Genomic DNA, 13,513 nt, shown 5'->3' with positions numbered 1-13,513 from the left:
GCCTACTGGCTTGGTGACTAGCTGGAGCGCTCACTGTCACGTAGCCTGCCTGCAATCAGCTCGGCCGCCACTAGGGGTCGCTGGTTCCCACCTTCCCAACGAACCCATTGACCTGTCTGCTATTCCTCCTGTCTACCATGATTTGGAGGCTGTATTTAGCAAACAACAGGCTCTCTCCCTGCCTCCTCATCGCCAATACGACTGTGCTATTGATCTACTCCCAGGGGCGCCGCTCCCCGCTAGTCGCCTGTTCAACCTCTCACGCCCAGAAAGGGAGTCGATGGAAAAGTACGTCCACGAGTCCTTGGCCTCAGGCATTATCACTCCCTCCTCCTCTCCTGTCGGCGCAGGGTTCTTCTTTGGATCGTTCCCTTCGCCCCTGTATCGACTACCGGGGTCTCAACAACATCACACATCGTCTGAGAAAGAAAAAGCGAATTGTGTGTATAACCATTTAGAAGGGGCAGCCCGGGTTTTTTAACAGCAAACAACGTGAGGGGGAGTCATTGTTGGACTATTCCCATGCCATTATGTCCCAAAAGGATCAGATTGTTCAAACAGACGTACAGGCTAAGCCTAAATCCCAAAGAGACCTGCGTGACCAATTTTGTGAGGGGGTCAAGGACCATGGTTTGAGTATAAGATTACGAGACAAAATTTGTGTGAACCCTCATTGGACAATTAAGGACGGTGATGAGGAGGAATACCGGGCACTGGTGGCGGACTTTGTCACATGGTGCGAAAAGAACCACCTGCAGCTAAATGTGACGAAGACCAGGGAACTGGTTGTGGATCTTGGGAGGAGGACTACATCTGTGACCCCCGTTTCCATCAGGGGAGTCGATGTGGACACGGTTGAGGAGTACAAATACCTCGGTGTGCACATCGACAACAAACTGAACGGGTCAAACACGCGGAGGCACTCTACAAGAATGGCCAGAGCCGACTCTACTTCCTCAGAAGGCTGAGATGCTTCAACGTCTGTACAAGGATGTTGAGGATGTTCTGAGTCGGTGGTGGCGGGCGCCTTCTTGTACGCTGTGACCTGCTGGGGCAGCGGACTGAGAGCGGGGGACGCAAACAGGCTGGTCAGCAGGAAGGCCAGTAGCGTGGTAGGGGTGGAGCTGGACTCACTGGCGGTGGTGGCGGAGAGGAGCCTTGCTAAGCTCCACGCCATCATGGACAACCCCTCCCACCCACTACACAATGGACTTGGCTGACAGGAGGAGCACGTTCACGGTTAGACTAAGACTCCCTAGATGCAACACTGAACGACACAGGAAGTCCTTCATTCTGACAGCCATCAGACTCTAACGCATCACTGAGCACAGGGTGACAGTAATATCTAATCTTCCTTGACTTTTACTTTTTAATCAACATTGTACAATTTTACACTTTTTACTGTACTATATTTCTGTATATTTTGACTGTATATTTAATATTGTAGAATGTATATACATAACATAGAAAAATGTATATCCCGGACCGTATTTTATTCTCATCTGTGACTTTTGTTTCCGACTACCTAAATGTTTACCGTTTACTGTGAGTGATCTGTAGTGCAGAATTTCCCTGGGGATAAATGAAGTACTTATATTATATTCTACAATTACCCTGCCCATACCTGTACCACCCCCCCCCTTTGAGCTTGTACAAACACTGACATGTTGGGGGGAAACACTGTACGGTAGTAGCTTCAGCAGCAATCATCTTGTCCCATAGCCGACACAATAATCAAGAATTTAAATAATGTGGGTTCCCGTCTCCTAGGCTTTTGGTTAACCTGTTTATTTATGTTCATAGTCTTCCTTTTTCGTGAAGCATTTGTGGTTACGTTATCAAGTTACAATGAGGTGAACGACTTCAAGATGAAATACAATCGGAATAATTATTCAAACTTTATTTAAAAAAGAAAAGAAAAACAGGTTATATTAGGGTAAGATGCTTGATGTTTCAAGAAGGATATGCATATCGGAAATTAGAAAGGTTTTAACATCGAATTCTCTTTTCAAACTGTGTACAAAATAGATTGAAATACATATACAACATATACATCGTTTACACAAACGTACAAAAACAGACGAGGGAAATGAACCATCAACACACTGAAACGCAGGTTCAGGAAACCCATCTCTTCTTGGAGCACAAAGCTGGCAGACGGACACTGAACAGCAGCTACCAAACTTACAAACCCGGGCGATGATGGTATTTTGAAAACGTCATTCGATGATTATTTTCCGGCTGTTTTCATTCATAGTCCTTCCTGTGAAATTCCAACGACGTGGTTCATCGGAGCATTAGCCAAACGACCGGTGTCTAAGAGATAACCAGAAGAAGATCTGCCTAATCTGCCTAAAAGAGTTGGCACTGAAAGAAATTAAATTCCATTGTCCGGTTCGATACGGGTAAGACTTCTAAACATCGCCGCCCCCATATATGGAGAGTTGGAGACGCTGTACAACATCCAGACAGTACTGTTACACTGACACTCCTCTCTCTGGAAGCGTCTCACACGGGCGAGAGAGGAGCCGTCTCTGCAGAAACCCGGCATCCTCTGAACCCTCGAGGTTCGTTCCGACCGCCTCCAGCCAAGTCAAGCAGCGTGGCCGCTCTCAGGTGCAGCCAGGAGGTACAACGTGCAGGAGGGGCGACAGTGGGACGTAGAGCAGTCGTCTGATAATCCGGAGGTTCCCGGTTCGATTCCCACTCCTCCCAGGCAGCGCGTCAAAGTGTCCTCGAGCGAGACACTTAAACCCCTAACTGCTCCCGATGAGCAGGTTGGCACCTTGCATGGTCGCCTCCGCCATGTGTGAATGTGTGAGTGAACGGGTGAAAATGTGAGGAACAAAAATTGTAAAGCGCTTTGGATAAAAGCAGCTATATAAATGCACCATTATCCACGAGGTACTGGATACACGCCTCTACATCGAGGTACTGTCTATACGCTGCTCTACAGCGAGGTGCTGTCTATACGCTGCTCTACATCGAGGTGCTGTCTATACGCTGCTCTACATCGAGGTGCTGTCTATACGCTGCTCTACATCGAGGTGCTGTCTATACGCTGCTCTACATCGAGGTGCTGTCTATACGCTGCTCTACATCGAGGTGCTGTCTATATGCTGCTCTACATCGAGGTGCTGTCTATACGCTGCTCTACATCAAGGTGCTGTCTATACGCTGCTCTACATCGTGGTGCTGTCTATACACTGCTCTACAGCGAGGTGCCGTCTATACGCTGCTCTACATCGAGGTGCTGTCTATACGCTGCTCTACAGCGAGGTGCTGTCTATACGCTACTTTACATCGAGGTGCTGTCTCTATACGCTGCTCTACATCGAGGTGCTGTCTATACGCTGCTCTACATCGAGGTGCCGTCTATACGCTGCTCTACATCGAGGTGCAGCGGTGGCCTAAAGGTTAGAGAAGCGGGTTTGTGACCGGAAGGTCGCTGGTTCGATCCCCCCGACCGGCAGGAAAAAATCGGGGCTGGGAAGTGAATTAATAACTCTCTCCCATACCCTTAACACCAACCGCTGAAGTGTCCTTGAGCAAGGCACTTAACCCCCAACTGCTCCAGTGGAGTTGCTCAGTGGCCAACGGTGTCAGACTGTGGTTGTACTGGGCAGCTCCCCGGTGTGAATGGAACTGTGTGAATGTGAAGCAGGGCGTTCCTGAAAAAGAGCATCATCTCAGCGAACCTTCCCTGGTTTTAAATAAAGGTTAATTAAAAAAAAGTATTAAAAAAACTATACGCTGGTCTACATCGGAGATGAATTGACTTGGCCGGAGGCGGTCGGAGCGGACCTTTAGAAGATTCAACGGTCGATCTGGTTGACTTGTAGCACTTCCCGCTCATAAACACGATGTTGGTGCGTGTTTCTCAGACCTGGCGAGTGTGTGCGTGTGGCGGTAGAATGGCAATAGGGGGGGGGGGGGTGTCAGGATTCGGCGGGCGAGGGCTGGGCGGGCGCTCCGTTCCGCGTGCGAAGCTGCGACTGAGCGATGTCCGCCAGGGCGCTCTGGATCTTCTCCAGCAGCATGTCGCCGCGGTACACCACCTCCTCCAGCCGCGCCGCCGCGTCATGGTTCTCCTCCTCCAGCTGCCGCAGACTGGCTGCCTGAGGGTCAACACAAGGACAACAAGGACCTTTATACTGGCTCCTGTGGTTAACATGCAAGATGGCTGCCTGAGGGTCAACACAAGGACAGCAAGGACCTTTATACTGGCTCCTGTGGTTAACATGCAAGATGGCTGCCTGAGGGTCAACACAAGGACAGCAAGGACCTTTATACTGGCTCCTGTGGTTAACATGCAAGATGGCTGCCTGAGGGTCAACACAAGGACAGCAAGGACCTTTATACTGGCTCCTGTGGTTAACATGCAAGATGGCTGCCTGAGGGTCAACACAAGGACAGCAAGGACCTTTATACTGGCTCCTGTGGTTAACATGCAAGATGGCTGCCTGAGTATTAAAACAAGGACAGCAAGGACCTTTATACTGGCTCCTGTGGTTAACATGCAAGATGGCTGCCTGAGTAAGGACGGCAAGGACCTTGTTTGACATTGTTTTCTGTGTTTAATGTGGGGGCGACAGAGCGGTCGTCTGGTAATCGGAAGGTTCCCGGTTCAATTCCCGCTCCTCCCGGGCAGCGTGTCCTTGAGCAAGACACTTAACCCCTAATTGCTCCCAATGAGAAGGTTGGCACCTTGCATGGTCGCCTCTGCCGTCGGTGTGTGAATGTGTGAGTGAATGGGTGAGTAAATGGGTGAATGTGAGGAACAATACATTTAATTTATTTATATATATATATATATATATATATATATATATATATATATATATATATGGTTTGGTTTAGCAGCGTGTGGGTCAGTATGCATGCATCACTTTACACATGCATGTCTTATTTATGACCCTAAACTTGCAGATAATTACATTTGATTATTATTTATCAATATTGAATTTATTTCATAATTCGAAATTTGAATGGATTTCATTTCCGAAAGTGTTTCCAAGCCATGAATAAAACGATTGCATTTCTATGTCAAAAAGGCTGCCATGACCCTCAGCAAATTGCAGCTAAATAGTGTTTCTAATTATGACTAGTAGTATATAGGGTATAGGCAATGCATTGGAACCTGGATTGTCGCCAAGGGCAACTTTAACTAGAGACATTAAGGGTGCTTTCACATATAGTTTTGGTGGACTCTGTGAGGGTCTGGTGGTGAAGTTGCAACATTGTTGCATTCATCATTTGGTTCGTCTGCATTCACACAGAAATTTGTCAGGCGCACCAAACTTTATGAACAATGTCACGCGGTCGAAAAGGGCGCTCGTCTATTGGACACAATGGAGAGTGGAAATCCCTCCCCTTCAGGAAGTGAAATGCGCGAAAACACAAACTGCGTGAAGCGTGATAGTAGCAGAGGCGTGGCATTGATCCATCGTTCGATTATAACCCATTACCGCCATCCTCTCGCTAAACAACTTGTACACCTCGTTGTTTTTGTGAGTGCCCACAAGCAGCTGTTTTATTTGGTCTTCTGCCCATTATGTCGATCAGGGATTTCACTTCGCCCACGTCTGTCCACGAGACATGTTTACACAGTGTGCTTGTTTTGCAGTGAATGCCCGCGCCGCGGTAATAATAATAATAATAATAATAATAATAAGCTGCAGTGTTTTTTTCATCCTTCTACCCAAGATGCACAGTTAGATATATAGATACAAGATACATAGTTTATCAGGTGACTTCCTACGTTTGGTCCGCGTTTGGTCCGATGAAGCGAACCGAGACCTATGTTTTTTGGCGGAACAGGGTTTGCGTGTTTGGTCCGCGGACCGAGTTCGACGCGCATTCACACAAACCCAAAAAAGCGGACTATCGAATTCTGGTCCGATAGTCCGGACCAAACAGCTCTAGTGTGAAAGCGACCTGTCACAGAGGACATCAACCAATCAGACACGTGACTCTCAACCAATCAGGCACATGTGAACAGTTGTGATGAGCATTAATGAGGACTACTTTAGTTTGGTAGGATCACTCCACCCTTTTCATATATTCTATTGTACCTTTATGTTAATTTAGTTTACATTCCATTTTATTGTTATTCTACCTTAATTGTCCGTCTGTCAATGTCGCACCAAACGACCAAATCAAATTCCTTGTAAGTGCAAACTACTTGGCAATAAAGACCTTTCTTTTTTTGTATCCACTTTTTCTCCTTATTTTTCTATTTTACTCCCATCCCAATTTCGTAATTCCAATTCTCCCCTCCCCTGTCTTGAACGTTGCTAGACTATGCCTCAGGCTCCCACTGGTCGGCTGTAGTGAGGATAGAAGCCTTGCATCACGTGTCCCCTCCGGTACACGAGGAGGCAGCCTGTCGCATATTTCACCAGACAGCTCAAACTCTCAGTGGCGAGGAGTAAGGCGTGGGAGGTTCACGCTGCCCCCGATACTTCCTGTTTCTGCTGTACAGGCGTCACCCAACCGACCTGTAGGAGTCGCTGTCCACAACGTCCAATCCCCACCCAACGGCTTTCCCACCCTCTAACACTAGCAATTGTGTTAGTATGACGGCTGGCCAAGCCGGAAGCAACGCAGAGAGCTGGGCTCGATACCAGCATCTCCTGCATTAGTGGCGAGCGCCTTGCCCACTGCGCCACCCCAATAAAGACCTTTCTGATTCTACAGCCAATATCCATCATGAGTCTGGCTCCCCCTGCTGGATGAGATATATATTACTTACTTGCAGCGCTGCAGTGGACTCCTCGCTGGGTAAAGAGTCTATAAGTACATCCACATCCTTGGCTGTTCGGGCGATTAGTGCAGCAAATAGTTGGGCAAATTCTAGATAAAAAAACAAACAAAAGCAAAAACAATGTCACCTAATAACGAACAATAATAAAAGCATTTATGAGACATGTACTTCAACAGACAGCAGGTGTTTGACGTTTTAATTTTCGTGGTCTATTTACAAACGTTATGGTCAGGAAATCACCCTGCCTGCAGCACTTTCCTTTTTCACAAAATGCTGATCAAACTGTAAAACTAGTTTTTTTTTAATGCAAGAGTGAACAATAATAAACAGCAATAGACATATATGCCAAACGTAAGCTATTGTGTTACATAGTGATGTGGATGTATCATAGATATTATGTAACAGAAGAAACTGGATTAAAAAAGCGAGGCTTTCGGGGCGCTCCAGTAGCACACCACATAGCGCGCTGAGTTGCGAAGCGGTTTCCCAGTCCCGGCAACCATTTTCCGCATGTCTTCCCTACCTCTCCTCCCGTTCTCCCTCTCTCCCTCTATCGGTCCTGTGTGGTCAGAAAAAGCTGAAAATGCTATAAATAAAAGTTTAAAAAAATAAACTGAGGCTTTCTAGCAAGACAGGAGGAGTTTCTGTCTGAGAAAATAGCTCTCTTTGGGGAGGAGCCTCCGGCTGCTCTGCAGGCACCTCCAGCTCTACAGACACCTCCAGCTCTACAGACACCTCCAGCTCTACAGACACCTCCAGCTCTACAGACACCTCCACCTCCAGCTCTACAGACACCTCCAGCTCTACAGACACCTCCAGCTCTACAGACACCTCCAGCTCTACAGACACCTCCAGCTCTACAGACACACACCTCCAGCTCTACAGACACCTCCAGCTCTACAGACACACACCTCCAGCTCTACAGACACCTCCAGCTCTACAGACACCTCCAGCTCTACAGACACCTCCAGCTCTACAGACACCTCCAGCTCTACAGACACACACCTCCAGCTCTACAGACACACACCTCCAGCTCTACAGACACCTCCAGCTCTACACACACCTCCAGCTCTACAGACACCTCCAGCTCTACAGACACCTCCAGCTCTACAGACACCTCCAGCTCTACAGACACATCCACACCTCCAGCTGGTCTACAAGCAAGAATTGTATGAAGAATTTTCCATGTTCTGTCATCTAATCATATATTCCATTACCTTTTCTATCGGTATCGAAGTCAAAATGTTGGTATTGTGACACTGACAACACTACAACATAGGGGTGGACGGTATGGTCTAAAATTTATATCACGGTATAATTTGAAGCATAGACGGTAACGGTATATATCACGGTATAATCGTTTTTGATAAAAAAAATTTTTTAATTTTATATAATTTTTTTTTTTTTTTTATAAAATATATATATTATATAATTAGACTTGTACTTGTATTATCTGCGAGACATCGCCACCACGCAACAAGCTCCACTGTCTGTGTGTACTCTAGTAGCCTCCAGCTACGGCCAGGTTTCCCCGGAGCTGCACCTGGACCTATACTCAGTAGCCTCGAGCAGAGCTCTACGGCCAGGATTCTCCGGCGCTGCACCTGGACCCTATTATATTGGAATAACGTTAGCAAGCCCTCAGCTCGAATACGCATCGAATCAGTGTTATAAGACATTGATATCAGGAGCTATCCGGCTAAGCCGGATATATAACGTTAATACAACGCCTCAGTGAATTATTTAGTTCAATGGGACATTTCGTTTTGAACGGTGAACTAACTCGCGTTAACGTGAGCTAACGGCTAACAGGTAGCACACACACGTCTCTCTCTACTAGACTTTGTGGAGCGTTTGTTGATGTCAGGAGCTATCGGTAGCTGGCCGACTAGATACCGTTCGGTTAGACAATGCCTCATCATGTATTAAACTAAAAGTGAATAGTTGACTGGGTCATTTTGTAACGGTAGCTAAGCTAACGTTAGCTCAGGGAGACGCCGCCGACAGCTGAGCTCCCGTGTCCCGTCCCACTAGACTACTAGATCCGTGTTTACATGCGTGCGGTAGGGGCTGGCACGCCCACTGCGCGAAGCCTCCTAAATAACTTTTTCCAGTTCGCACATATCTATTATCTATGACTAATTCTATCTATTTTTAGGGGCAAATGCGAGTGAAATAGTCGCGCTGTGGTTACATGACGTCATTGGTATTTTAGAGCTGCACTACCGGTTTAGACGGTATAGTCAAAATCCATACCGTAGAGCAAATTCATACCGTTTATACCGTATACCGTTTATACCGTCCACCCCTACTACAACATACAAAAGCAGCTGGACAACCTATATCCTTTGCGTCTAGTAGGCATGGCCCATGGGCCAATGTGTGATTTTGGTGGTATGTGCTATTGCAAAGATGTGTATCCCTTAGTATGCACATACACACACACAGTATGCATGAGTTTGTTAATAAACTAAAAAAGATTCACTGTGGGCGGCTACGTGGTGCAGTGGGCAAGGTGCTCACCACAAATACTGGAGACGCTGGGTTCGCCTGTTCGAGCCCAGCGCTCCACATTGCTTTCAGTTTAGCTGGTCGTCCGTACTAATACACATTGGATTTGGGGATCGGGCGTTGTGGACAGCGACTCCTACAGGTCGGTTGGTGCGCCTGCGCAGTAGAATCAGGAAGCGATGGGGGCGGCGCCCCTCCAAAGCACAGACCCCTGACGCTGAAAGATCGTGCCGTGCAGGTGAAAAGATGCGACTGCTGTTACCTCGAGTATCGGAGGGGACTCGTGCTATGTATGACTTAGTCCACATTGCAGCCGGCTTGTGGGAGGCAAGAAACAGCGTTCGAGACAAGGGAGGGTTGAATTGGATTATACGAAATTGGGATGGGAGAAAAATAGAAAATGGGAGAAAAAAGTGGATAAAAAAAATAAAATCACTGTGCTCCATAATTTCTTTGTGTGCTCCTAATTTTTTTCATTTAGGAGCACATGTGCTCCTTGGGAAAAAGGTTAGCGTAGAGTCCTGTTAAACCAACAGCACTGAAAGGCAGGCACTCTACCTTCTGTGGGGTTCGACGGCTGGTCCCTGTTGATGGCCGTCTGTATGTTGTTGAAGGAGGCGGGGGGGGCGTACTGTTGAAGGACCCCGATAGCGTTGCAAAATTGGTCTGCAAGCTTCCCTCAAAATAAAAACAGATAAAAGTTAGTTCATGCAAGTTCCGGTTTTATAGATTTTACGAGTGGGTTATGGACGTATTAGCAAAATAGCAGCTTTATCTCGCAACGCCTGGTCATGATGATCTGAGAGACATGACAGTTTCTGCAGATCATAATGTTTGATGATCATTGTTACTCAGCTGAAAGAGTTGTACCCCTCCTGCCGACTTGTCAAGAGATAAAACTGATAAGCCCCATGGGGGTTATTCCATGTGATCTCGGGCTATACAAATTAGGGCTGCACGATTAATCGATTTTAAATCGAAATCGCGATTTGGAATGATGCAATTATCAAATCGCCAAAACAAATAAATCGCATTTTTTCTCTCTTTTTTTTTGGTTTTTGATTTATTTAACCAGGAAGTCCCATTGAGATACAAGATCGGTTTAGGAGAGGGAGGTTTTTTATGACACCTTGTATGATTAAAATCCAACATATTTCCAGACACAACTTTTTCACACATTGTTGGTCTAGGCAGAGCAGTGTCCACGTTAGCCTACTGCTAATCGGCTGCTGTCGGCCATCTCCGCCTCGCGTCTGCTCAGCCTACATGTGTATTTGTTATTGTTTTGCCGAGTATCGTGACAAGAAACCCACCCCAAAAAACACAGAAACCCCAAATGAAACCAAACAGAAAGTAAATGAGTATTATTCCAGGGACGACATTTCAAGACAGGCCCCAGGAATGAAGGATGCAGTGACCATAGGGCTGGGCGATAAAACGATAATCATCGTGATAAATTATTTCCTCGAAATAAACATGAAACGTGGTCGCAAAGTTTCGATATATCGATTTTCCAAGCTTGGACCAAACAACCAATCGGTGAAGGAGATGGCGACAGCGAAGGAGACCCGCGGTGCACCTCTGGGAGTCTGGGTAGGAAACAAGGCTGGCTAGGATCATTAGCTTGCACGCCGCTATTTTATAGTTTACGTGCGGAGTGGGTGTGTGGCGTGAATTCTGAGGGTAACGGTTAGAGTAGTGTGGGGTATGCGGTGGACGTCGTTGCAATGTATTGGGGCGGAACGGAGTATTTTAGGGTGATTTTAGTACATTGTCGTGGGATACACCGCTTGCTCTGGCTAACTGTGTTCCATTTTTTTTTTTTTTTTTTTTTACTTTATTTTTTAGCGTTTATCGCTTTTCTGGTCAAGCATGACCGACAGAAACAGGTTGAAATGGGATGTAGAGCAGGGGAAGACATTCTGAGAAATGACGGCGGGTCCGGGAATCGAACTCGTGTCCCCCAGATCCGTGACGAGCACGGTTTTCCCAGACGCAGAAATAGCGCAGAGATATGCGGTGAGCTACGGGAGCTCCCCTGTGTTCCATTCTTATAATTAGGGCTGTCTTAAATACTTCGAAGCTTCGTTCGATGGCACAAGCTTTGAACATAAAAAAAAAATCGAAGTAAAAAAAAAAAATAATTATATTTTTTTCAATATTTTTTTTTACTTCGATTTTTGTGTGTGTATGTGTGTGTGTGTGTGTGTGTGTATGGGGCCATTGAGTGGGGCCGGGGGACAAATACACTGGAGGAAAGTAACCCAGCTAAATGAAAGAGCAATTTCTCCACTGATCTGTAGATAGACTGTACTCTTACTGATTTCTTACTTTTATACCTGTATGCTGTATCACTGTACATAATAATACTACAACTCTATACATTACATTTAGACATCATAGCACTATTACTCAGTAGTACTAATTTATATATTGTAGTTTAATCACCTGTACAGTATATTACTGTTGCACTTCTTTTAGTTGTACTGTACTGTATAACGACAACACATTTGAATCTAATCTAAATACATATCATAAGATATCAAGTTAAAGTCGAGGAATAAGTTGATACATGGATAAGGGGAATGCAATTGGCGTGCCTTACTGCCTGTGTCCCAATAACAATGCCACAAATCACACCATCCCATTTTGAAATTGCCTATAAGAATGTATTTGTATATACAATTATACATTTCTCTTTTGTATTTTTTTGTATTTATTTATTAACACAAGAGTTAAACAAAAGTCAAAAAAGAAAATACATAATACAACCATATTGTGAAGGAGAAGTTAGAAGCCTAGAGGCTTATCGAGAACTTCCCCTGGCTGTTTTGTAAAATCAAAACATACACAAATATACATATTATTTAAAAAAGACCAGTAATACATTCAAAAGATATGTTAACACAAACATACACACACAGTATATACATGCATACTGTATACCACGTACATAATAATACATAACCACCCACCCACCTGCCTACAAACCTACCCACCCACATAACCAAATGCATACCTACATGTATGACCTATTTATCCATCTACTACTTTTGGATATGAGCATTTTTTGTAGTTTGCTTAAAAAATAAGCAGAGATGGAGATTTCCTCAGCATAGGATCAGCTGCATTCTAAAGACTGGACCCTCTATACCTCACTGAGAACAGCCTAAGAGAAGTACCACAATAAGGTATATGCATGTCCCTGGACTGACATGTAACATAAGAATGAACATCTGAATTAAAAGAAAAAACCTATTAAAACCATTTGGTAGATTGTGATGATCATAAATGCATTTGTACAAATATACATATCTGTAAAGAATTAACCTCAGACAGTCAGAATGTTTAGTTTCTTGAAAAGAGCAGCAGATGGTTCAAATCGATCTGAGAGGGTTGCCTTGCCCGTCTAACAAATCTTTTTTGAAGTAAAGTAATTTTTTGAAGATGAGATGAATGAGTGCTAGCCCATATTATGTTACAATAAGATATGTAAGGAAAGATCAGACTAATAAGATTAAAAAACAACTTCTATTTTATCAATGAACACACCTTCCTAATTATACCTATACTGACTTCATTGCTTTTTTGCAAACATCAATGTGTTTTTTCCAATTGAGTTTATCATCAAATAACATCCCTAAAAACTTTGTTGACGTTACTCGTTTGATATCGGTGTCACTGATTAATTTTAAACGAGGGCTGCGCTGACAAATGAATGATGGAGATGGGTGTGTACTGTGTGCGTTATGAAGGAATGTTGGACACTTTGTTCGGATCCCAGTCACCAAGGCTAAACACTGACGCGAGCGCAGTTCAACATCATGAACAACAACAACGGTTATTAATATTAATAGGAAGACACTGCTCGGACATTGCTATGCTGCTATGTTAGCAGCTAACGTTAGGTCTCGTCTATCGAAATCAGTTAGCTTTCGCACGTCATTTCTAGATAACTTCAAATGATATAACACGACCCAACGAGACTGTCGTACTTTCCGTCGCAAGACACAAACACACTGTTTAAAATAAATGTGAAAAACACTTTGGAAATACAAAAGAGTCCATACCGAGTTGACAGCATCTTGGAGCTGCGTTAGCCTGTCGGCCATGTTTGTTTTCTATAACCGTTACTGATCTCGTTCTCGCGAGTCCCGGTCTCTCCTCCAGATCAACTAGACACCAGCAGGGGGCGCTGACGCGTCTTCACGTCTCTCCAGATCAACTGGACACCAG

The 13,513-nt window shown here is 45.1% G+C and overlaps 1 protein-coding gene across 1 annotated transcript; it reads right to left on the bottom strand.

Annotated features, from left to right (window-relative positions):
- Positions 1 to 1,884: 1,884 nt before the first annotated feature.
- med21 (mediator complex subunit 21) lies at positions 1,885 to 13,389 on the bottom strand (the record flags this gene model as incomplete). The annotated part of the gene is made up of 4 exons (XM_084330133.1): positions 1,885 to 4,118; positions 6,755 to 6,855; positions 9,836 to 9,950; positions 13,348 to 13,389. The coding sequence occupies 4 exons, from the start codon at positions 13,387 to 13,389 to the stop codon at positions 3,939 to 3,941; spliced, it is 438 nt and encodes a 145-aa protein (XP_084186259.1). The 3' UTR covers positions 1,885 to 3,938.
- Positions 13,390 to 13,513: the final 124 nt, after the last annotated feature.

Source organism: Notolepis coatsorum (assembly GCF_963971535.1).
Source record: "Notolepis coatsorum genome assembly, chromosome: 15".
In the NCBI taxonomy this organism is placed as follows: domain Eukaryota; kingdom Metazoa; phylum Chordata; class Actinopteri; order Aulopiformes; family Paralepididae; genus Notolepis; species Notolepis coatsorum.
The sequence above is the reverse complement of the archived record's forward strand: the minus strand, read 5'-3'. Positions and strand labels throughout refer to the sequence as shown.